Raw genomic sequence first — 23495 nt, forward strand, 5'->3', positions numbered from 1 at the left:
TTTTTCCGGTTGACTGGTCTGACCACTACCTCATCCTTCTCACCTTGATCAAAATTACCTCTCGACCAGCACCCACCAACATACTATCCAAAAAGTCCTCACGCAACCTTCGACGTATTCCTCCCGGTGAACTCGAAATAACAATTAAGGCTCACTTAGACTTACCACCTCTCTCTGACAGCACACATGACCTAACCAACCAATATAACAACTCTATTCTTGAAGCCTTAGACAAAATTGCTCCTATCAAACTCAAACATCAAAAGAATATACCCCCTAAGACCTGGTTCAATTCTGAACTTAATAATGAAAGGCGGTCACTTAGACATTGTGAACGGGTCTGGAGATCTCACCCTACAGTGGAGAATCTGTCTATTCTTAGGACTGCTCGTGCCCAATACAAAAAACACATATTTAAAGATAAAGCCTCCTTTCTACGATCTCAGCTTGATCGAGCCAGAAACCGCCTTAGAGAACTTTTCAATATTGTAAAAAAAAAAACATCCACTGGCCCTCCTAAAATTTTAGCCTCCACGGACAAATGCGAAGAAATAGCTAGCTTCTTCACGAACAAAATCAACATGATTGAACTATCCTTCTCTTCCCTCCTTCTCGCACCCCAACCCACCACTACCCTACACACTCTTCCATAAACTCATAAGTCGACGTCGATCTCATCTTCCACTTCGCCTGATACCACTGATTCCCTACCTGATCTACTCCTTCATAATACCCTTCATACAACAAACTCTCCCGCTAAAAACAACGCCTCCTGGAATGATTTTAGCCCAGTATCTGAGTCTTTGATCACTAATATCATTGTCAAACTTAAACCTTCTGCACATTCCAAAGATCCTCTCCCCGCCACATTAGCCCAAGAATTCAAATCCACCATTGCCCCTATTTGGTCTAAAATTATCAACTCCTCTCTCTCCACAGGCTGTGTCCCTGCATCCCTCCAACTTGGCCAAATTACGCCCATTCCCAAAAACTCCACTGCGGACCCCAATGATCCAAACAACCTTCGTCCCATCTCTAACCTTCCTTTCCTCTCCAAAGCCCTCAAAAAATGTGTCTTAATGCAACTAGAGAAACACATTATCTCATTCAACCTCCTTGATGTCTTCCAGTCCGGCTTCAGAAAGGGTTGCAGCACTGAAACTGCTATGCTAAATGTCATGGATGATATTCACCGTTCCCTTGACAAAGGTGAATCCTCTATACTTATCCTTCTTGACCTCTCCGCTGCATTTGATACCGTTCACCACCCTACCCTTCTCAACACCCTCAAAGATCGATTCGGCTTTGAAGGCACGGTACTCAAATGGTTCTCCTCATTCCTCCAAAACAGATCCCAACAAATCAAACTTAGCCATTTTCTCTCCAAACCTCAACCTGTTTCACTTGGAGTACCTCAAGGTTCCATCCTCTCCCCTACCCTATTCAATCTGTTCATGGAACCACTCACCCTCATCCTCAAACACGCTAATATCAGTTACCATCTCTATGCTGATGACACACAACTATACTACAAAATCAAATCTCACAAAGACATCCTTCACCTAAATGAGACACTGACTAAAATTCAAACCTGGTTCCATCTGAACCATCTCAAATTAAACCCCCAAAAAACTGAAATCATTATCTTCTCCCCCAAAAACAATCCTCTTCCTATCCAACTCTGGGTAAAGGACATCAATGCACTAAACTGCACTCTCTCCACCTCTAATACTGTTAAGTCCCTTGGCATCAGTATTGACCAAAATCTGAATCTCATCCCCCCCACATCAAAAATGCCTCCAAAAGCGCTCTTCTAACCCTTCTCCACCTCAAAAAACTCAAACCTTTCATTCCAGCAGAAGATTTCAAACTTGTCGTCCAGTCACTGGTCCTCTCCAGGATCGACTATGGCAACGCCACTTTGGCTGACACTCCTAAAATCCATCTTGCCCCAATTAAATCTGTCCTCCACCTTGCAGCTAGACTCATCTCCGACTGCAGAAAATTTGATCACATCTCCCCCATCCTCAAAAATCTCAAGTGGCTTCCAATAGAAGGAAGATCCACATACAAAATTGCCTGCATCACTCACAAAGCTCTTCACCAAAACTCCCCTGCCTACCTTGCAATTAAACTTCAGAAAGCAGGTTGTTCCAGATCCCTGAGAAGCACTAACTCACTTATCCTGATCCCACCCAGACTTAAACATCAGAAGACCCAATCCTGTGCGTTCTCTGGTAACGCTCCCACAATCTGGAACTCCCTCCCAAAGGATATCCGATGCAACCCTTCCTACCATCTCTTCAAAAAAGAACTTAAAATACTGCTTCTCAACAAATACTGGGGTATCTAATGTCACGGACACTTTACATGCCCAATATATCGTATTACTTGTAGTATGACACCATCCCTGATAACTCCTCTCTCTCATACTATGCTCTCCCCTCCCTCCTCCGCTATACCCTTGCCCTCTCTATCTCTCCCTCGCTTCACTTCCATCTCTTTCCTCCCCTCTTTATTTGTGTACTTTTCAATTTATATGTCCATACTCCTCTGACGCACTTGACTTGTTTGATCTCACTGTTCAATGTTTGTTTTTACCTTCCTTGTAAAGCGCTCTGATACTCTCGGGTCCAGCAGCGCTATATAAAACCTTTGAAATAAATAAATAAATAAATAAATAAATAAGGTACTCTTAGGGGGGATGGTTTTGATGGAAGGGTATGGCATACCTCATTTGCACGATCTGAGGGATGAACTGGTCCAATGTTCCAGCCTGCTAGGCTTGTAGAAAACAGGATACCCATCATCCAAAGGGGATCCCGGCTGGTGCAGGAGAAGACAAAGAGGAGGAGTAGAGCAGTGACTCTGACTGCCTCTGCCACAAAATTGCCTTAGAAGCTGCTACAGGTATGAAGCTGGTAAAAACGGAAGCCTCTGGAAAATCCCCTAAACTTACGCAGGATCACTTACCATGCCTCAGACCTGAGCAACAGAATTGTACGAGTCAAGGTCTGGTTGAATAACTTGTCTAGCTGCATCCTGGCCATACTGAACCACCAGGGCAAAGTGATTCCTTTAGATAATGTGGCAAGATAGGGACTACCATCTGCAACATGTTCCAAAGAGTGCAGGAAGAACATTTCTCAAAGGCCGGCCACATTCAGTGACCACAGACAGTCACAGAGCTGTGTCTGAACTGGGGTGGCGAAGTCAGCTAAAGAATAATGATGGATTCAACCCAGATCTGTGACTAGGGTTGACTGTTTGAAAAGTTTCAGCGCTCCGTCCATGATCTCCTTGTGTTTGCTTTGTTCGTCCTAAGTTGGCAGGGTATGCCCAGACATGGGTCCCTTGCTCACTTTGCCACTGGATTCAAGCTAGACTGGCTGATGAAAGGTGTTACCCAGAAACCGGTCCCAGGATGCTTGTTTACGGTTCAGGGAAGACCTGGCTTGGCAGTTCGGGCTGGACTGTTCCCATTAGGCACAGGGTCAAGACTGATTTGCATATAGCTGGGTCTGAACTGAGGTGGCGAAGTGAGCTAAAGAATAATGATGGATTCAACCCAGATCTGTGACTGGGGGTGAGTGTCTGAAAAGTTTCAGCGTTCCGTCCATCATCTCCTTGAATTTGCTGTGCAGCATGAGCTGCCAGGGACCTTTGGTCTCTCCCTATAACCCCCAACTAAAAAAGAGGCTGTAGGTTCCTCTAGCTGGCTTGGGGCACCCAAAAAGAAAAAAAGCTACATGACGTAAGGCCACATAACAGAGAAAATCAGCAATTGCCGCTCATTCAATATGCAAGCACCCGGGCATGGAGCAGCCCAATATCTCCTGCAAGGGGATTAAAATCTGCACGATTTTCATTGGAGTGCTTCCAGGATGGGAGGGGGCACCATTAACTGCACTGGAATGTGTTGGGGGGGGGGGGGTTGCATGGAATGCCGCAGCCCTACAGAATGTTCTTAGAGAAGCTCACCCGACCTCTCCCAGGAAATTGATTTCCTGACCCTAGGAGAGGTCTGACCTATATTTCAAACATTTCCTGTTCTGAAGCTTTTGCTCATGGACTCTGGATTGTGGGGCACCTTTGTGGTTGGTCTTGCAGATGCAGAAGTTGCAAAGTAAAAGTAGAAAAAGAAGCTTCAGGAGAATGTTCTTAATTGCAGTACTTTATGGACTATGGGATGGCCAACAATGAAAGGTTTTACATTACAATGAATGCTTTTGAATGTATATACTACCCCCATTTACTTCAATTGCAAATATTATTCTCACTAGATCCAATATGTAAACATTTATGTGGTTGATTATTGATACAATTAAATAAAAGAAATCACAACATAGTGTAACTGCATTTTAGGACTAGGCCCTACTAGAATACTGATCTGAGTTGCTTGTGCCTTAGTGTTGAAGGGCGAACGTGTCATTGAATAATCAGAATTTCATACTCTTAGAAAGAATAGTTGCCATAAGAACTGAGTGAATATATATATCAAGTTGTCTTCTGTCTGTGCTAAATAGGTTGGTTTTTAAATGATGTATAAAGGAGCATTCTGCCAGGGATCCAAATCAGGCTTGCAGGTACACGGAATCAAATTAATTAAATACCCGAAAGCTGTCCTAGAGCTGGGGTCTTTAGAAGTGTACTCCTGTGGCGGATTGGAACTTAAAGGTAAAGGACTAAGTCAGTAAATTCATTGACCTGGACAAATCTGTTTAGTGTGTTCGACCCTCGCTCTATCGAGAGTTGGCCTCAAATTGTGCCTGGTTGCTTGTCCACTGCGACCATGCAGTATTATTGGTGTTTTTATGCTTTTCTAAGTTATTTCCACTCACAAATTATAACATTTCTATCCCCTTCTCCCCTCATTGGATTTTTGTCATTTGGTTTATTTAATGTTACTCTATTTTTCTAATTCAGTTTAGGATTATTATTGTTTTGCCTTTTTGAACTCATTACTGATTTGGTCCTGCATAATTACTTTACACATTGCCCTAAGTCCCACTGGTATGCTCTGTGTCATAGCTACCAGGGTGATGAGGTCAGGTTCATTCAATTACCTTGAGGGTTCACCCTGATAAGAGTATGATTATTTCTCGATGTGGGTAGTCACTCACCTCAAATAATAATTCCATTTGTTACAATATTCCTCTGCAATTGCCCTAGAGGAGCAGGGATACCACTAAAAGTGTTTTATTAAGCTATAAAGACAACCACCAGAAACAGATACCTCCTCTCCCAACAAATGCTCCACATGCAGGAAAAAAAACCTCAACCCAAAACTGTCAAGAGGGAGAATAAATGACCCCAGGAGAAGCTGAGGTCTGTTTCATGTTGCACTCAGGGCCGAGTTTATGCATTGACTGGGCCAAGCTTCGTAGTGTCCTGGGAATGTTCGAGCAATGGTGATTTGAGTCCTGAGGTGCTGTTTTGGCAATCTGTTATAAAACAGAAATGTTCAAGTTTTCATGTTCAACAGTCAATATTTTTATGGACAGTGTGTCAAAGCCAATGGGTCTGACTTTTGATAATGTATGGAATTTGTTTTGTGGTAATACAATAGGCTTACAGTTTAACATTTTATAGCTAAAGGCAATAGGCCTTTGTAAATGATTAGTAGCTAACTAGTCGAAGTCAGAAGGACCACCTTTTCGTTGGTTTCTCTGCATTGCCCTCTTTAGGAGGTTTTTTAAAAACAACATTTCTACTGTCATTGTAATTACTGTTTAGTATGCTGCTATTTTGTAAAATGTATACTGCAATCCTATGTGTACTTTTATCTTTGTGTGCATTAAGTGTTTTTCCTTTTGAAAAGTAAAAGCACTGACTGGACAATGATTTATTGAATGCTATTATATGTTATCGAGTTCTGAGCTTCAATCCCACATCCCCTCCCCGTGGAAGCCTTGGACTGCTCTGCTGATGCTACCACGAAAGTCCAACGTGTTTAGGTATGCTTGATTTTCGATGTGGGGTAGCAATAGTAGTGTGACCCATGAAAGCCTCAAAGGAAGCCCAGTAACAGCTCGATGCCCCTCGGTCCTCTGAAGAAGTCCTCACATTTTGTACACTTAGGTAGATTCTACTAAGCATATTCTAGGCAAATTGAGAAGGAAAGGACGCAAATATGTAACATGCTGTAGGTGTAAAAAGCAAGATAAGGTATCTCTCTATCACAAGATTGTCAATGCCATTGAACGTAGAGCATATAGTCAGCAATTCTGGAACGTCTTACTTGGTCTGCTACAAGCTTCAGGGATAGCCAGGCACAATAGGTGCATAAGTGATACTCCATCCACAACTAGTTGTGTGGACAATTAACCTTTTTAATGCATTCACAAGTACAGAGGCTGCCATCAGATATTTGAAAATAGTAGAGTATGGAATGAGCAGAATGTGCGCAACCATCTCATAGATCCAAACATTTGGCTCCTTTGTTTAATTAGTCGCGTATTTGAACCAAGCTACCGGGTGGACAGAGAGGCTATGCGAAGTAAAGGTTACCCGCCAATTCTTTACCGTCTGCAACAGGAGCAAGACCTACCTGTCATGGTTATTCAGCGGGAGCTCAGGAAGAAGGGGTCAATCTCACACACCGTTAGGGCTTTCCCTCCTTTATCCTATCATGCAGTGACTGAAGCGAGAATAGTACCTGATGGCCCGTACATCGTGACACCACAGAGAGACTGCATAGCCCAAATGTCAGTGGGATACCAGGCAAAAAGGTAAAGCCGGAACGATCCTGGTGTTAGTTTGCTACATAAGCCCCTCCCTTTCCTGAGGAATAATCTGCATCCAGAATCCTGTTTTGCTTTGTTTCCAAGAAGTATAGATTGAAGGCTCTCCAGCGCGCCGTCCGAAGATTCCTGACGGCGTTTTGTAAACAGCCATGCCGGCTGTTTTCCCAATACTTGGTGTGCTCTGCAGCTTTGTTTTTGACGCACAAGTTACTACTTGTGTAACAATATATCTGTAAGAGACATTAGTTAGTGATTGATTCCTTACCTTAGAATATCCCCAGGCATCAGACTGGATCCAGAAAGTTTTTGCTTAGCAGTACCCCTGTGCGTCAGTAGATGGCGTCCTGCAGCTCCGAGTCCGTCGCTGGTGTCGTATGCGCCGAGATGATGTCACAGAGACGACTTAGGAGCCACTCATGTGCGCTGGCGTCAGTTCTGTACACGACTGTCCGCTCCAGGAACGCAGAGCCATGCAAGATACTGACCACTGGTGCATTGAAACTAGGGCCCTGAAAGGGATGACCTTAACCCTAGTTAACAGTTCGCAGAATGGGGAGGATGCAAGGGGCGGTAAGGAATCTACCACTAACTAATGTCTCTTACAGATATATCGTTACACAAGTAGTAACTTGTGCATCTGAAAGAGACACGTTAGTGATTGATTCCTTACCTTAGAATTGATACCCCAGCAATACCAACCACAGAGGTGGGTCTGCGAACAAGATTACACTAAAAAGTCACGGAGAACAGAACGGCCAAAGACGCCGTCTCTCCGAACTTGACTGCCAAGGAAGTAATGCTTGGTAAACGTGTGCAGCGAGGTCCGCGTAGCTGCCTGACAAATGTCCTGCAAGGGAACGCTGCGTCCCAAGGCAGTAGAAGCTGCTGTCGCCCTGGCAGAATGGGCACGCAGTCCCACAGAAGGCTCCTTCTTAGCCAACGAGTAACATGCTTTGATGCACAGAACGACCCACGGAGAGATGGTCCATTTGTGCACGGCTCCACCTTTTTTGGCGCCCACGTAGCCAACAAAGAGCTGGTCATCCACCCAGAACTGCTGTGTGCGCTTCAGATAGAACGAGAGCGCACGTTTCGGGTCCAGACGGTGAAGCCTCTCTTCCTCTTTTGAAGGATGCGGAGGCAGAAAGAAGGTGGGCAAAGTGATGGTCTGCCCGATGTGGAAGGGTGTGACAACCTTTGGCAGGAAAGAAGGATGGGTCCTTAAAACCACCTTGTCCGGATGAACAGAAAGGAAAGGAGGTTTAGAAGAAAGAGCCTGGAGCTCACTCACTCTTCTGGTAGACGTGATAGCTACCAGGAAAGCCGCCTTGAGAGTGAGAAGACGCAAAGGACAGTTATGGAAGGGCTCGAAGGGAGCACACATCAGATATGTCAAGACAAGGTTTAAGTCCCATTGAGGCATGATGAACGGCACATGAGGACATGTGTGAGTAATGCCTTTCAAGAAAAGGTTAACAACCGGGGACTTAAAAAGAGAAGGCTGATCGGGAAGGCGTAGAAAGGCGGAGATGGCCGAAAGATAACCTTTGATAGTGCCCAGAGCTGAGCCCTGCTGAGCCAAAGAAAGAAGGAACAGAAGCACTTCGAAAGAGGGGCAGAAAGGGGATCCACAGATTTAGCTGTGCACCATTCCACAAACTTGTTCCACCTGCAGGCGTATACCGTTTTATTGGAGGGATGCCTGGCTGCCAGAATGACATCACATACTTCGGGGGGAAGATCAAAAGCCGTCAACTATCACCGCTCAATCTCCAAGCATGGAGGTAGAGGCTGGACAGGTTCGGGTGGAGGACCGTTCCCTGCTGCTGCGACAGAAGATCCCCAAAAGAGGCAGATAGATCGGAGGATCGATCGCCATGCCGAGTAGCTCGGGATACCAATACCTTTGTGCCCAATCCGCAGCCACAAGGATGTCTTGGGCCCGGTCAGGCCGAATCTTCTTCAGCACTCTGGGCAGAAGTGGTATAGGCGGTAAGGCGTACAATAGACCGCAACTCCACTCGCGACGAAAAGCGTCGCCGAGCGAGTGCCACCTGGTAATTCCAATGCGCAGAACTAATGACTTTGCGCGTTCTTTTCGGTGGCGAATAGATCTAACCAAGGCTCTCCCCACTACAGAAAGAGACCTTGCGCCACATCCGAGTTCAGACACCATTCGTGATCCATCAAGCACCGGCGGCTGAGTTTGTCCGCCCTAGCGTTCAGAGAACTTGCCAGGTGTTGAACCACCAAGGTAATGACCTGATGTTCCAGCCATGTTCAGTGGAGCAGAGCCTCCTGACATGGGTACCACAACCCCACCCCACCCTGTTTGTTGCAATACCACATGGCGGTGGTGTTGTCCGTGAACACCTGCACTACACTTACCCGGACAGAGGGAAGGAATGCCTTCAGTTCAAGTCGGATCGCCCAAAGCTCCAAAAGGTTGATATGGAGCCGGGACTCTGCCGGAGACCAGAGGCCTCTGATCTCCGCCTCTCCCAAGTGGCCTCCCCATCCCAGGAGGGGCGCATCCTTCACCACTGTGTGCTCCGGTTGGGGAAGGGAGAGGGATCTGCCATTGACCCAATCGCGATTCGTGAGCCACCACTGCAAGTGTCGTGCAGTGCCCTCCGAGATCTGGACGTGATCGGACAGGTTGCCCTGATCCTGCGCCCACTGGAACTTCAGGTCCCACTGCAGAGCCTGCATATGTCATCTGGCATGTTGCACTAGCAGGATGCAGGAGGTCATCAGGCCCAGGAGCCGGAGGGGCATCCTGACTGAAACCCAGGATAGAGGCTGAACATCGAAATCATAGCCTGAATATCCCAGACTCACTGCTCGGGAGGATAAACCCGAAACCGCGTTGAATCCAGAACCTCTCCGATAAAAGGGAGCTTCTGAGAGGGACTCAGGTGCGACTTCGGCACATTGATGGAGAACCCCAGCAAATGCAGGTCGGCTGTAGTCTGGAGGTGGGAGACGACTGCCTGGGGCGAGCCCGCCTTCAACAGCCAGTCATCGAGGTAGGGGAAGACTGAGACCCCTGACCTGCGCAGGTGAGCTGCGACCACCGTCATCACTTTCGTGAACACCCGAGGAGCGCTGGTAAGGCTGAAGGGGAGAACGGCAAACTGAAAATGCTCCTGGCCTACCGTGAACCGCAGGTAACGCCGGTGGTCCGGTGGACGGGGATGTGAAAATATGCGTCCTGCAAGTTCAACGCTACCAACCAGTCTCCAGGTTCGAGGGCAGCCAAAACCTGAGCCAGAGTCAACATCTTGAATTTCTCTTTCCAGAGGAAGCGATTTACATCCCTGAGGTCCAAAATGGGGGGCAAACCCCCTTTGTCCTTCTTGGGGACCAGAAAGTAGTAGGAATAACAACCACGTTCTACTTCTGGCCCAGAAACGCACTCTATGGCCCCTTTGGCCAAGAGGGCCATAACTTCATGCTGGAAAAGCACGAAGTAATGCCTCGACATGCAGTGGAACCGAGGTGGTATGGCCAAGGGGTAGACTCAAAGGGGAGGGGCTAGCCCCTTCGGACGAGCTGTAGTACCCACTTGTCGGACATGACAGAACAACAAGGGGGAGGATGATGACGAATCCTGCCACCCACTGGCGTGGAGTGCGACCCGAAGCTCAGACTAGGATGGTTTCAAGGTAGACGTCGCGGGTCGGAGGTGGGCTGACCCTCACGCCGGCCCCCGGACCCACCCTGGCAGTCAGGGTCTGCGTAGGCTTTTGGCTGAATGAACGGGCAGGGGCGCCTCCGCTATGGCCACAAAAGGAATGAAATGTAGACGTGGCCGGGCGTGTGGCCGGGCATGTGGCGGAGAGGCCAAAGAACTTGGCCGTAGCTCGAGAGTCCTTAAAACGCTCCAGTGCAGTGTCGGCCTTATCACCAAACAGGCGAGTGCCGTCAAAAGGCATGTCCATGAGCGAGCTCCGGACGTCCAGGGAGAACCAGGTGGACCTTAACCAGGCGTGGCGACAAAGTGGTCAGAAAGGCAGGGTCACCCGGTGCCAAGCGATGACGCCTGGTGACATTTTAATCCACAGGGGTCCCGGTGGCGGGCCGTGACCAACTGCCCAACAAGACTTTGGTGAGGGCATCATTAAAGGGCAACAGCGGCTCCGATGAAGTGGACGCCAGCTGGAGCACCTCAGCGAGGAGATTAGTCTTTAGGGTCACCGTGGGGAGATCGAGGTTAAGGACCTCAGCAGCCCGACGGAGCCCCACCGTATACGAGGCGCCTTCCTCCATAGTGGGCGGGGGAGAGGCAAGCCCCGGATCAGAGGAGACGTCGAGGCCACCGGCCTCCTCTAAGTCGTCCACCCAGTCCTGCTCAGAATAACACTGACGAGCAAGCGGGTCCTCAAACCCTTCCGAGTCATCCTCCTCCACCAGCGTCGTAGGCACAGGCCTCGGCGGCGGGGCAGGGAACGGTGAAGGAATAAACGGCGCTGGGAACGGCCAATTCGGATCCCAGGCGGGTACAAATCCTTCTGGGAACTGGAGCAGAGGCGGAACTAAAGGTATTCACTGAGGCGCTGTCGGCGGAGCCGGAGTCTGCAGCATGGGATCCCTTGGCGCCGAGGCCAGAGCCAGGGGCACGGGATCCTGCGGCGCCGGGGTTGGATCCGCCATAGGAATCGACGCACCAGCAGGATCCGGACACAGGACCGCGGGGCCCGATGGTGTACCGGCGGGAGCCTGAGGCCTAAACAGCACCCGGGTAATGCGGGTAGGCCGCGGGACTCCCAGGCTCCGAAGGAGCCGCAGGGGCAGAGCCCCTGTCCCTCTCGTCCGCATCCTGGGACCTTCAGGGGAACATCGGAGAGTGAAAACGCTTCTTCGACTTCTTTTTGTGCCGTTTCTTACCTGAATCCGAAGGAGAAGAGAAGTGGTGGTGACGGCTCCACAAGCGGTCACGGGAACGACCCCTGGATCTTAAACGGCGCGGGGACGAGTACCAAACTTCAAACAACTTCTGGCGCCATTCCCTCAGGGCCTTCGGGGCCATAGCCCTACAGTCCAGACAGGACTGGGAGTTATGGTCGCGCTTCAGGCAGTAGAGACAGACATCATGAGGGTCCGCCACCGACATATTGCGACGGCAGGTCCCGCAAGACTTAATACCAGGCATCCCTACTAGCACCAGAGAAAACCAACACGAGACAAAAGTCTCAAAAAGATAGTCAAAAAATTGCTAGGGTACATGCTCTAACCGGATCTGCGCTTACTGGCGCGGAAAAAGAAAGAACTGATCCCAGCGCGCATGGGTGGTGCCAAAGTAGTCTCCGTGACGTCATCTCGGCGCATACGACGTCAGCAACGGGCACGGAGTTGCAGGACACTACCCACTGATGCGCAGGGGTACTGCTAAGCAAAACTTTCCAGATCCAGTCTGACGCCTGGGGATATTCTAAGGTAAGGAATCTATCACTAACGTGTCTCTTTCAGATCAGGTATTCATTGCGGGTTGTCGGGAGAAACGGATCTCTCCACCCGCCTTTCTGTATTTTGACATTATCATGTTGTGACGCTGTGGGATGTCCCGCACAGCATACAAGGATACATTCTGATTTGGCACTGTGACTCAACAGCTCACGAAGGTGTTTACGGGGCTGTGCGTTCAACAGCTCTCGAACCAAACTGTGATTGTTCATTTCTTACCCCGCGCTGGACGTGCGCTAGAGGTTGCGCAGTGGTGAGAGTGCTCCGTGCCTTGTCCAGTAGCTCTACGTTATGGGGGTGCTTCCTGAGACAGCCTTTGGTGGTATTTTGTACAATACCCTGTCCTGCTCCCCTTTCAAGTTTTGGATAGGTATTTAGGTTAGTTCCTTGGTGCTTAGGAACCGAGACTGTTGTTATCTGGTACGTTTGGATTATTTCATGCTTGACAACTCTGTGCTCACTATGGATTACTGAGGAGCTGCTTCAGTTCTGCTTCATTCCTGTGTTGCTGGCATTTGTCTAAGTTCTCGGGGTGTCCAAGCTCGCTGCAGTCATTGCGTATGGTGTTCTTTGCTTCTCTGCCTCACCTTTTTTCCTTGTGTCTCACAGTAGTACTTCAAAGAGTAGGAATTGGCTCCTGTCCCGAACTCTACACTCTCATCCCTAAGGCTGTAGAAGAGGACAACAGATCCAGCTGCACTATTTATTATTTACTCCATTCCCCCTTTCCCCGGGGTGATTTCTCTCAGAGCGGTGTCTGTTGGTACGCTGTGGGGGTTTATGCTTAGGGGAATCAGGGCACCTTATATCTACCCATCGTCCCTGCTGGTTGTCTGGTGGTGGTGGTGACTTACTTTCTGCCTGACAGTTCCTGACACTACCGACCCAAACTCAAACTGTGGTAAAGGTGTGGTGAGAAGCTACCAAATATCTAGGTTGGTAGGGTAAACTAAGGGACAGGACCCCAGTGTGGGACAGTAATCTTCTGCAGGAAGTGGGTGGCTTGAAGGGCTTCACAAAGAGGTCACTGCTTGGAAAAGAAGACGTGGGTGATGTTTGGAGAAGACAGGCCTTAGTTGCCTTTGAGGATATGCAACACGAATATGAGATGGGAGACTCGGAATGATTAAAATATCTACAATTGGAACACGCCCTATGAAGACATATTTTAGAGAGGGGACAGCTGCCTGAGTTGGTACTGCTGGAAAACCGTCTCATGTTAGACCCACTGACAGAAAAGTACCTCAATCAAAATCAGGAGGGTATTCTGTGTTATGCAGGTAGCCCAGGCGAGATGGACAAAGGCTGCGGAACTGGTTCTCTGTCTGGAAAAAGCATTTGATATGCTCACTTGGCATTACCTCTTTGAGGTGTTCCGAAGGCTTGGATTCGGACCCCACCTCATGGATTAGGATAAGGAATTCCCAACCCAATTGTAATTCATAGAGGCACCAGGTAGGCTTGTCCTATTTCACCGCTCCTCTTTCTGTTGGCTATGGATCCTCTAGCCATTCGCTGCTTCGAGGAGGTAGAGACTGGGGCATAATACCTTCAAGAGACACACAGACAGCCTCCCTATATGCTGACGACGTCCTGCTATATTTAAAAGATCCACAGGCGAGCCAGGACGATACAATGGCAACTCTTAAATACTTGTGGGTGGGTGGCGTCTGGCCAACTGGTTAATAAGGGGAAATCATGTTGGTTTCCATTTGGGCCAGGAGGATCCCCATTTGAACCTGTACATGGGTGCCAACCCAATCAGATGTGAGAGCATCACATTTGGCTTCTAAGGCATTAACATCTCCTATAATGAGAATGGCATGTGGGAGGGAACCTCAGAAGGGTGATTGGTGCCTCAAGTGCCATGTGGCCTTCTTAAGAATGCTTCCTCTCTCTGTTGCAGGGCGCATGGCAGTCTCTAAGATGGTCAAGGTACACAGATTGCTGTATCACTTTGCCAAATATCCCGGTCTACCTCCCCTGGCGGTTCATCCATGGCTTGGACACCCTTTTGGGGATCTGAAGTGGTCCGGAGGTCGCTGGAGGGTGGCCCTAACAATGCTTCGGCGCCCTGTCGATCAGGGAGTTCTTGGAACTCTTACCGTAAGCCTTTTTCTGGTGGCTCAACTGCAGTGGCTGGTCTGAAGGCTATATGGAGCATCCCTGGAGGAATCTGGCACAACCCTCCCACCAATACGTTATGGCCAACATCTACAACTTGGCACTCCTGCAATCCAAACTTCCCCACGATGTACCTCACCTGGTTTCGGTGGCATTTCTAGATCTTTCCCGTCTTCGGACACTTGAAATGTCCTTCATCTGTACGTCCCATATAATCCGCTACTGGGTCTTTCAATGTGGGTACCCTGCCTGAATAAAAGGGGGCTGCCACAGTGGGAGATGGCCAGTTTGACAATCTGGGAGACGACTCATTTCAGGATGGATACCTCCACACATCTCTTTGCGACCAGACATCCCTACAAAGAGGGTCAGTTCCTGATGTCCAGCTTGATATTTCACATACTCCGGAATATGTGGGTGATCACAGACCTGGAGTCCGACACAAACTTGCCGCGTAAACGGTATACACAATAGGGATGAGTGGAAAACGTGTAAGTTGTCTATACAAAACACAGGCCACTCAACAACTCACTCCTCTCCAACACACCTGAGAGACATAAAGGAGGCCAAATTTGGGAGGTTGGTGCATGAAATTGAGTGGTTTGGAGCACTTACATATCCACATACTATCTCCCGAAAAAACAACTTTAAATGTTAAAAATGTTTTATTCCACATACGGCATATCTCTCCCCAGCAAAGCTAATCAAATATTTCTGGAAGCTGCAACCTCCTATCCCTGCTGTCTGGCATCACCTGCTATTATACATCACATACTTTGGGGCTGCATATCTTTGACTAAGTTTCTGGCAGCAGGTCCTTCAGCTCTGATATGCCTCTGGTGACCACCTGGGAGGCCTGAGCTCTGGGTATATTCAAGCATTCTAAACAGAAGGTTGCTGCACGTTTCCTTGACCTGGGGTTTTTGTTGGCCAAACGGGCAATCTCTACACGACAGAATGTGACATTCCCGCCTTTGGTAGAATGCAGGCGTTCAACTGTAGAACACTGGGCCCAGGTAAAAAGCAGAGAAGCCTTGCATAGAGAGGGAGCTAAAGGCCTCCACAAACACCCGATTAGTGAAGAATGGCCTACTTTCTGGGAAGCTCTGGGAGAAGGCCTCAAGGGTGATGCTCTATCTCCATAGGAGGCAGTGGTGTTCTAGATGGAAATCAAATTGAATCAGCATTGCAAATCCCTCGTACGATTACTGACCACACTTTGGGTTCTCCCCAACACCGACCCCGACCACCCCCCCCCCCCCGCCGATTAAGCACGATTGTGTTCCCATATGTCCAGGTGGCCTTTCCACAACACATGGCACTCCCCCTGGCACTTACCACTGTCCCCCCTTGCTTGCTTTATTTTAGAGTCAATTTTAGTGTCAACGTTGTAAACACCATTATACCCTACCTTCTACTCTAGATGATTATTTTGTCGCCACCAGCTTAAATCTTTTCATTTGTAAACCAGTTCCTATGATTGTAATATATGTCAGCTAGTTACCTAGGGACACGCTCACATCCTTTGGTTTCTGGGTAGGCTTCCCTTATATTATTGTAATATACACTGCCTAATGTTCAACTTTGTATGAGACGCTTATAGAAACTGGTAGCTAAAATGATTGTAATTGTATTATTTCGATATAATGGAAGATTAAGATACGAATGTCTCAGAACATTGTTTGTTACTGAATTTTGAAAATTAAAAAACATAAAATAGTTCAATCTGGCTCTCAGGACTATCCTTATCCTACCAGAATTTTCCATCAATTTACTACCTTTCTGACTCCTCCAATACAGGAGCTAGTTGATGCCTATCATTCAGGTTTTGGCTGAGTGGAAAAGAGCATATGTAATTCAGTTAGTAAAAAACCTTCTCCAAGCAAAGCGATTTTGAGCTATCAGGTCCCTTTTCAGTCCTTCCTTTTATTGCTAAAATAGTTGAGATGGAGGTAAACACTCAACTCTACTTTCAATGAATCCTCCTCTGTTCTTCAAACAACATTGGCAGGCTTCTGTCCAGTTCCTCGCACAAAAGTAGTGCTCATTTCTGTACAAAATTAACTCTGAATGATCCTAGATCAGTGGGGAGCAGAAGCTCTAATGCTGCTCGGTCTTCCACAGCTTTTGATCCAGTATCTTACAAAATATTGATCACAAGGTTGCATGAGGCGAGTCTCAGGGAACGAGTTCTGGATTGGATTTCATCCTTTATTTCCTATTGTATTCATGATCTTCTTCTTCCACCAAACCACTCTTCACCTGTTCAACTGACTTGTGGAGCTCCTCAGGACTCTACATTCAGTCCCATCCTTTTTTCACATCTACATAGTCGGCTCGCTGTGCCAAACGGTGCATCTGCTTCAGTTTCAAATTTCTGTAATTTTCCGAGTCAGTTCACAGCATTTCTCCAATTATTCATCTGACAGCTGAGAAACAATATCCACAATCATAGTAAAGTCTAGTTCGCTTCTCACTCTAGATGAAGCTCTGCAACTATGTCAAGCAACCTATTTAACAAATAGTACGGGTGTTCATGGACAGATATTTGAAATTACGTAAACTACTATCTTCCTTACAGTGCCATTTGAGGTAATTAATTGGTGGCCTAGTTTTCAGTTTCATGCTGCATAGTTTTCTGTAGCAGAACATGAATCTAGCATATCATGACCTAGTGGCCTAGCAGCCGGTGGTGAGGGGCGGGCGTGAGGTGTCACGGGGGTGGGGAATGGGATTGGCGGGGATGTTTATGGGGGATTGCGGGGGTGTTGCGGGGAAATAAAAAATGTAATTAAACGTACCTTTCCGCCGGGTCACGCGTCTTCTCTGCTCCTGCCTCCAACAGGAACAGGAAGCAGGCAGCCAGGCTCCCTCCCCTAAGCCAATTACAACGCTGCATGCAGCGATGTGATTGGCCGGGGTGATGCCAACCCAAGGACTAGTGGGGTGGGCATGTTTTCCATGCAGGCTGCAATTGCAGCCTGCATGGAGAAGGTCATGTAGTGTAGTTCCTATATTCCCAATAGGCTCTGCGCATTGGAATAACATAAACGATAGTTTAGATGTAGGACTTAGGTCGACTATGTCTCTATTGAATATGTTAGACTTAATTATGAATGCCAGCTAACTCAGAGGTCACTAGAAACTTTCTAGAGTAAGCAGGAAGGTGTTAACTTTCCTGAATAGACAAGAAGGGATTAGTTTCTGACAACCGCATAAACATGACAACTTTGCTTGCTCCAGAATAAGGAGTATATCTCCAGAGTCGCGGAAACAATAGATAACTATTTTACTCAGTCAATCGTGCATGCTTAGTTTCACCAGAAGCGCAGAGAAATAGAGAGACAGGCGTTTTCAATAAAAGAGGTTCTTTGTTGAACAGTCTTCTTTCTCATGCAAGAGAAGTGAGTTGCCACATTGCAATACTTGTTATAAAGTAAAGTGCTTATAGTAAAAGGAGTATTATGAAATAATACTGTAAAAGCATGGTATGGTTTCTAAGCCATACGGTGTCTAAAATAGATAAAATATATACATAGATAAAACCATGACTAAACATACTCAACTGGTGCTTCTAAGATACGCCTACCCCGGTGTACCTAACCTAAGTCTAGTACATGGGAAGGAGTAAGTGAGCTGCAATTTAAGTTAAAATAGTTTTTGCCAAGAATCTGAATCAAGAATTCTCTAAGGGTCTAACTAGCTCTGTACCTTGTTTATAGAATGAAGGAGGTCTTGTATCTCTCTCTCAGGACTCGATCTCCCAGCATCCCGCAAGGGTGACCAGGAAACACTGGAGCTGGATTTTTCGGCAGGAGAAAAGACAGCGTCTCTCTCAGTGCGTCAATGGGAGGGTCAGCTTCCTTCGGCACTTGCTACAGCAGGGCGTCGGGCAAGTAGATAGCTGATCTGCTCCAAACCACTGTGTGTTTTGCTAGGGCAGATGCTAGTATATTTATATCTGGAAGGTGCCGAGTTTGACGTAAGATTGGACATAAGACGTCACTAAGACCTCGCAGTTCTTTTAGGACTCCAGGAGTTCTAGGACAAATCAATACAGAAGCAGGGGGAATTCCCGGGCTGCTGGAGGCTTGGTTTGTTTAAGAACGCGTTGTGCTTTCTAGGAGTCTATGGGAGTAGCCTTGCCATATTTGGACTGCATTGGCTATGACTTAATATGAATATGATTCTTATGCCTTTATAAGGATATGATTTGTTATAACCACATAAGGGCATAAATCGGGTGATATTTAAATAGGGTCCTAGATACGTTTACAACAGTCAGAATACGCATGACTGGTTTGGGCGGCCCGAGAGGGCCGACCAAACAGTCTTTGCGCACTCAGGAGTGGGCAAACTACCCGCAATGCGTAAAGCAAACATAAAATGGTAGTAACTAAAAGTTATTACCATTTTATGTTTTGGCTTTCTCGCATTGCGAGAAAGCAGTGGGGTGACACTCCTCCACCCTAGTGGATGACCCGCCCTTGCCTAGCAGTACTGCTGTCATGGTGGTGTAGAGAATAGATGTGTGAGCTGCCGCAATCAACATGTGATGGATTTACTTGTTCATGGATGTTTATGTAGGTATGGCCTGTGTGCAGGTGTGTGAGATTCTATTTTTTGCATCTCAAAAAGCAAATGTACTGTTTTTTTGGGGGGGGCGGGGGTTGCATTATTGGTCTTGGTTTTTTCGTATTTACATTTGTTTTCCATTTCTTACACTATTAGGAATTTTTACCGCTTTTCACTAGAAGCAATTTAAGTTGGTATTTTTATTGGTTTCCAATGACCTATAATAATTGAAATTGGGTCTTTTTTTTTACCTCATGCATTATTTTTTGCATATGGTAAATATTATATGCAGTAAAGATCAAATGTGTCAAATAGCACATGTGGACTAGAGACATGCGGTATTTAGTGTATGTGAGAAATATCACATGCATTCTTAACTTGTGATCATCGATTCGTTAAAGTTGTGTGCCATTTACCCTGGCATGTGGTATGTACCAGTGTGCCTAACTCCTAATCAGGGCCTAAGTCTTTATGAAATCATGATATATATTCACCACAGTGTATTTTTCATGTACCATGAAACACTGTATTTGACTGCACATGAGTTTTGCAATATAAATAACAGTTTCAGAACCTCCAAGTAAACAAGTAACCCTTTATATTTCTTAATTTATATTCAAATACTCAACAGTTATACGTGTTCATTATTTCATGCTATGCAAATGACTATAGGGCTTATTTAATGAGAGTCTTGCTGATGGGGGTAGTTGCCAAATATTAAGAGATGTCCCATCCAGTCTGTTTACCGCGTATACGGGATACAGATTTTAAATACAGCGGTCCAGACATGCGCCAAATTTTGCTGTTTTCTCCGCATCAACCAAATGCTGTGTAGAGATGTGCATGCATCATTAGGTTACTATCGGCCAGAAGCGACTAGGTTCTGCTCGAAATGTTGGTAGGTGAACCATATGAAAGCCTCAAACGTTACAAGTAGTCTGAAATCGTACTGGGGTTTCGTGTGTTCTTGTCTGGAGCGGACATGACCTGGCAATTAAGGCTGGACTGCTCCTACAGGTGCAGGACCAATGCTGATTTGCATATGGCTGGTCTCTGCCTGGGGTAGCAGTGCTTAAACAAGCATTTACAATGCAACGGTTTCGCCTTTGGAAAAGTTAGAGCTATTGGCAATGTAAATGACAATGCCATTTATTTATCTGTTTTCAAAACCAACACATAAATACAAATTTTGTCATTTACAATGCCAATAGCTCAAACTTTTCCAAAGGCGAAACCGTTGCATTGTAAATGCTTGTTATTATTTATGTTTTCATATGAAAGAGCTATGCACAAAGGGTTTCAATGTTTCATGTAAAATGTGATAGCCTGGATATGCATTATAATGAATAAAGTATCACCTTTAGCACATCATAAGGATATTGGAAGTCACCTCGGAGTTTCATTACCTTATAAAAGAACTCAGCCTTTGGCCTCATTCTTATACATGGTCATGGAACACCTCCATTATTTTCAATACCCCAAAGTGGTAGTTTGTTGTTCCCTCATATGCAGGGCTTGGAATGACTGGGTATTTATCGTTTTCTATCAGGTCCAGGCCGCATTGTTGTATTCAGTCCAGTTAGGCTTTCTAGGCCTGTTTGCTACCATCTCTCTAGCAAATAAAGTGACCGTTGACACTGTACTGGTTATTTACGTTTGCAATTCACCATCTGTCCGTCTCGCGCTCTGCCTCGCGCTCTCTCTCTTTTGCTCGCGCTCCCTCTCTATGGCTCGCGCTTTCTCTGGCTCTCCACCATTCCGAAGAGTTGGCTGTGTGTCCTCGTGCACAATCGCCGCCCTTGCGTTAACCTTGCGTATTAATAATGCACGAGCAGCTTTGGTTTCTCCGAGACTCTAAAAGTATCCGATTGCAGGCGAGGAGCCCTTAACGCCGGGGGCCCGGAGCCCCTTCGGGTTCTCATAATAATTTAGCCACGGATCAAAGCAACGCCTGGGCGGGAAAGGAAGAGAACCCCCCGCCTGGGGACCACCGAGCGCCTTTCATTTCAAGCAATGCCTGCTGCAGGGGTGGGCCCGTTGCGAAAAGCATGGCGGAATTAATTCAATTCAATGGTGTGGCCAACAGTGGATGGGAGGGGGAGGAGAAGCGAAGGGGGCAAGGGGAAACATGGAAATGGAGGGGGGTCGAATGAGGCGAAGAAGAGAGGATATTGAAGGCAGGGACGAATGACGAGTTTAGAGAAAGGGGCTGACAGGATGATGAAAGGTGGAGTAGGAAGAGATGGTACGAAAAGAATGAAAGAACAAGTCAGGTCCCGGGCCGTGCTGTGATTGGCTGACGTCACGGGGGTGTCCCGGGCCACCAGCCAATCACAGCGCGGCCCGGGAATGACGTCACAGGGGTGTCCCGGGCCGGCAGCCAATCACAGCGCGGCCCGGGACAAAGGGGCGGGGCTTAAAAAAAACACCGCGAAACGCCCCCGAATCGCGTTTTCAAGAGAAAGCGTGATTGACAGCCTCTGTCTCCCAATGGCTAGCCTCCATTTATGGAGCTAGCCAATGGGAGACCGAGGCGGAACCAAAGTCAATATGTAGGATCATGAGGTTTCGCCGTGGGAGGAGCAACTGCTACGCAGTTGCAACTCCCAGGTCGAAACCTAAAAACAATGTACGAATGCAGTGCCCAGAGTACTTACCAGTGGTGGAGTTAAATTCTAGCTATCCATCACTTTTCTGTTTCTCTATATTTATAACAAATAGATATAATGTTTATATTTCGATGTCGCTATATATCAGGGTTTTGGCTGTAAAACAGGCCCATTCTCAGCCAGGGATAAATACGGAGTTCCAAGTGAGCTGAGATGCCAATTGTGACTTGCATATAGATCTATGCAAATGATAAAACAAAAATGGGGATTGGCCATCACTTCATGTGATGTCACTTCGCATTACATGTACTAATTAGTTGCACCGCTGGCTGTGCAGTGAGGAAGTGGCGCCCATGCATGAAAATACCCACTCAAATATGGCCCTTTATTTGGATTTCATACAAAGAACGACATAAGTAAACAGCACGTGATATTCTGTGGCGTTTCAATAATGTCTTGCATATTTCAGTCATAACTCACTTTCGGCACATCAATGGACACCTCCCTCATGGCACTGGGCCGGACATCATTCATGGCTTGCAGGAAGTTGTTGAGCGCGATGACTACTGACCCGGCCACCTCGCTGTCAGAAGGGCCGACCAGACTTCCCAGTGCTCGCCGCAAAGCACTCAGTCCTGCAGAGAAAGTCAAACATACAAATATGATTCCGTTCCAACAAACACAAACTCAGTCGCAAATTATGTCCTGCCCCCTAGCTCACACCCAAGGGCAGGAAACGACTAAAAGTGATTGACTGGTGACGTATTACAGTGCCGTGTTGCACCACGAGACGACCCGGCTGCGCACCCTGCCAGACCCTTCCAGAACGTTCTGCGGACCAATACAGAAGCCACTACGACCAGTGGATTAACTGGGGGATATCACTGTATCCTTCTGAGTTTCTCTGATGTTTAAGCGACAGCAGGTATTAGAGACTAATATTTTTTTCCCTCCACAAAGGAAAAGTTATCCAGTTCGCTACCTTTATGGACGTCTCAAGTATTGCCTATCTCATGTTGAACAATACTGAATGGTTGTCCAGGGGCGTAGGAGACACTAAAATTCTGGGGGGGACAGGGACAACCTTGTGGACTTCCCAGTGACCCCATACAAATCACCGCCCGTTAAACAAATACAATCGCATCCTTTCGAAGTGAAATTTTGAGAAAAGCAGGCATGTTGTCACAGTTTGCATGTATGCTTCTTTGTTATTTCATATTGTAATCAGAGCAAATGTTAAAAAAACATGTATATGAATCTTGCATCTTCATGCACCAAGCAAACAAAGGTCGCAGACTTTGGGTGTGGACATCGTGTTTGCAAGTGCATTATGGTTTGAAAAATACCTGCTGCTGCATTCCTGGTCTCCAGAAATTTTCAGGCAACAATAAAAATGTGAAGATAATTTTGGTGATTAATAACCTTTATTGAGAGAGATCGGAGGTTTGTCTAGTGGAAGTTTTGACTCTTGGTAAGGTAGCCAAAGTGGTGTAATATGCCTGCAGCAAAGAACGTGTACCACGCAGATCACAACATGCATATCATGTAAATAGGTTAGTGAGTTACTGCTTTTGTCTGAAAGATTCTTTTGGTATTTGCAGTTTATAAGTTAAAATCCTAACATAGAACAGTGAGCTATTAACCATCATCAAAGAGCTGCATGAAAACTTCAAGGTATAGATTAGAACGTTATGATTTTTCCCCAGTCTTTCCTTATCCTAATGTTGGAAAATGGGTTCATTAGGATAGAAATCAATTCTGATTATTAAAGAGAACCCCACAACCATGGTGTTATGTTTTAAATTCTGAGTTTGTGCTTCTTTAGTGGTGCAAAGCCATCCTCTACCCTGGGCACTCCCCAACATTTTGCTGACTGGTACTGGTGGTACCTGACCTTGGCCTCTACAGGGCCAGTGCTATTCCTAAAGAGACACCTAAAGATACTGTGAAAACACCTACATACACTAGCGTGCAC

The 23495-nt window shown here is 46.8% G+C and overlaps 1 protein-coding gene across 1 annotated transcript in view; it reads right to left on the reverse strand.

The window, feature by feature from the left end:
• Window positions 1-23495, reverse strand: part of AFG2A (AAA ATPase AFG2A) — a 1761034-nt gene that overhangs the window by 1275186 nt on the left and 462353 nt on the right. Inside the window, exon 10 of the mRNA XM_078676815.1 lies at window positions 22001-22155. Within this exon, the coding sequence (XP_078532941.1) occupies window positions 22001-22155 (155 nt within the window). The remainder of the gene's footprint in view (window positions 1-22000; window positions 22156-23495) is intronic.

This window comes from Lissotriton helveticus, chromosome 2_1 (assembly GCF_964261635.1).
Source record: "Lissotriton helveticus chromosome 2_1, aLisHel1.1, whole genome shotgun sequence".
Classification (NCBI taxonomy): Eukaryota; Metazoa; Chordata; class Amphibia; order Caudata; family Salamandridae; genus Lissotriton; species Lissotriton helveticus.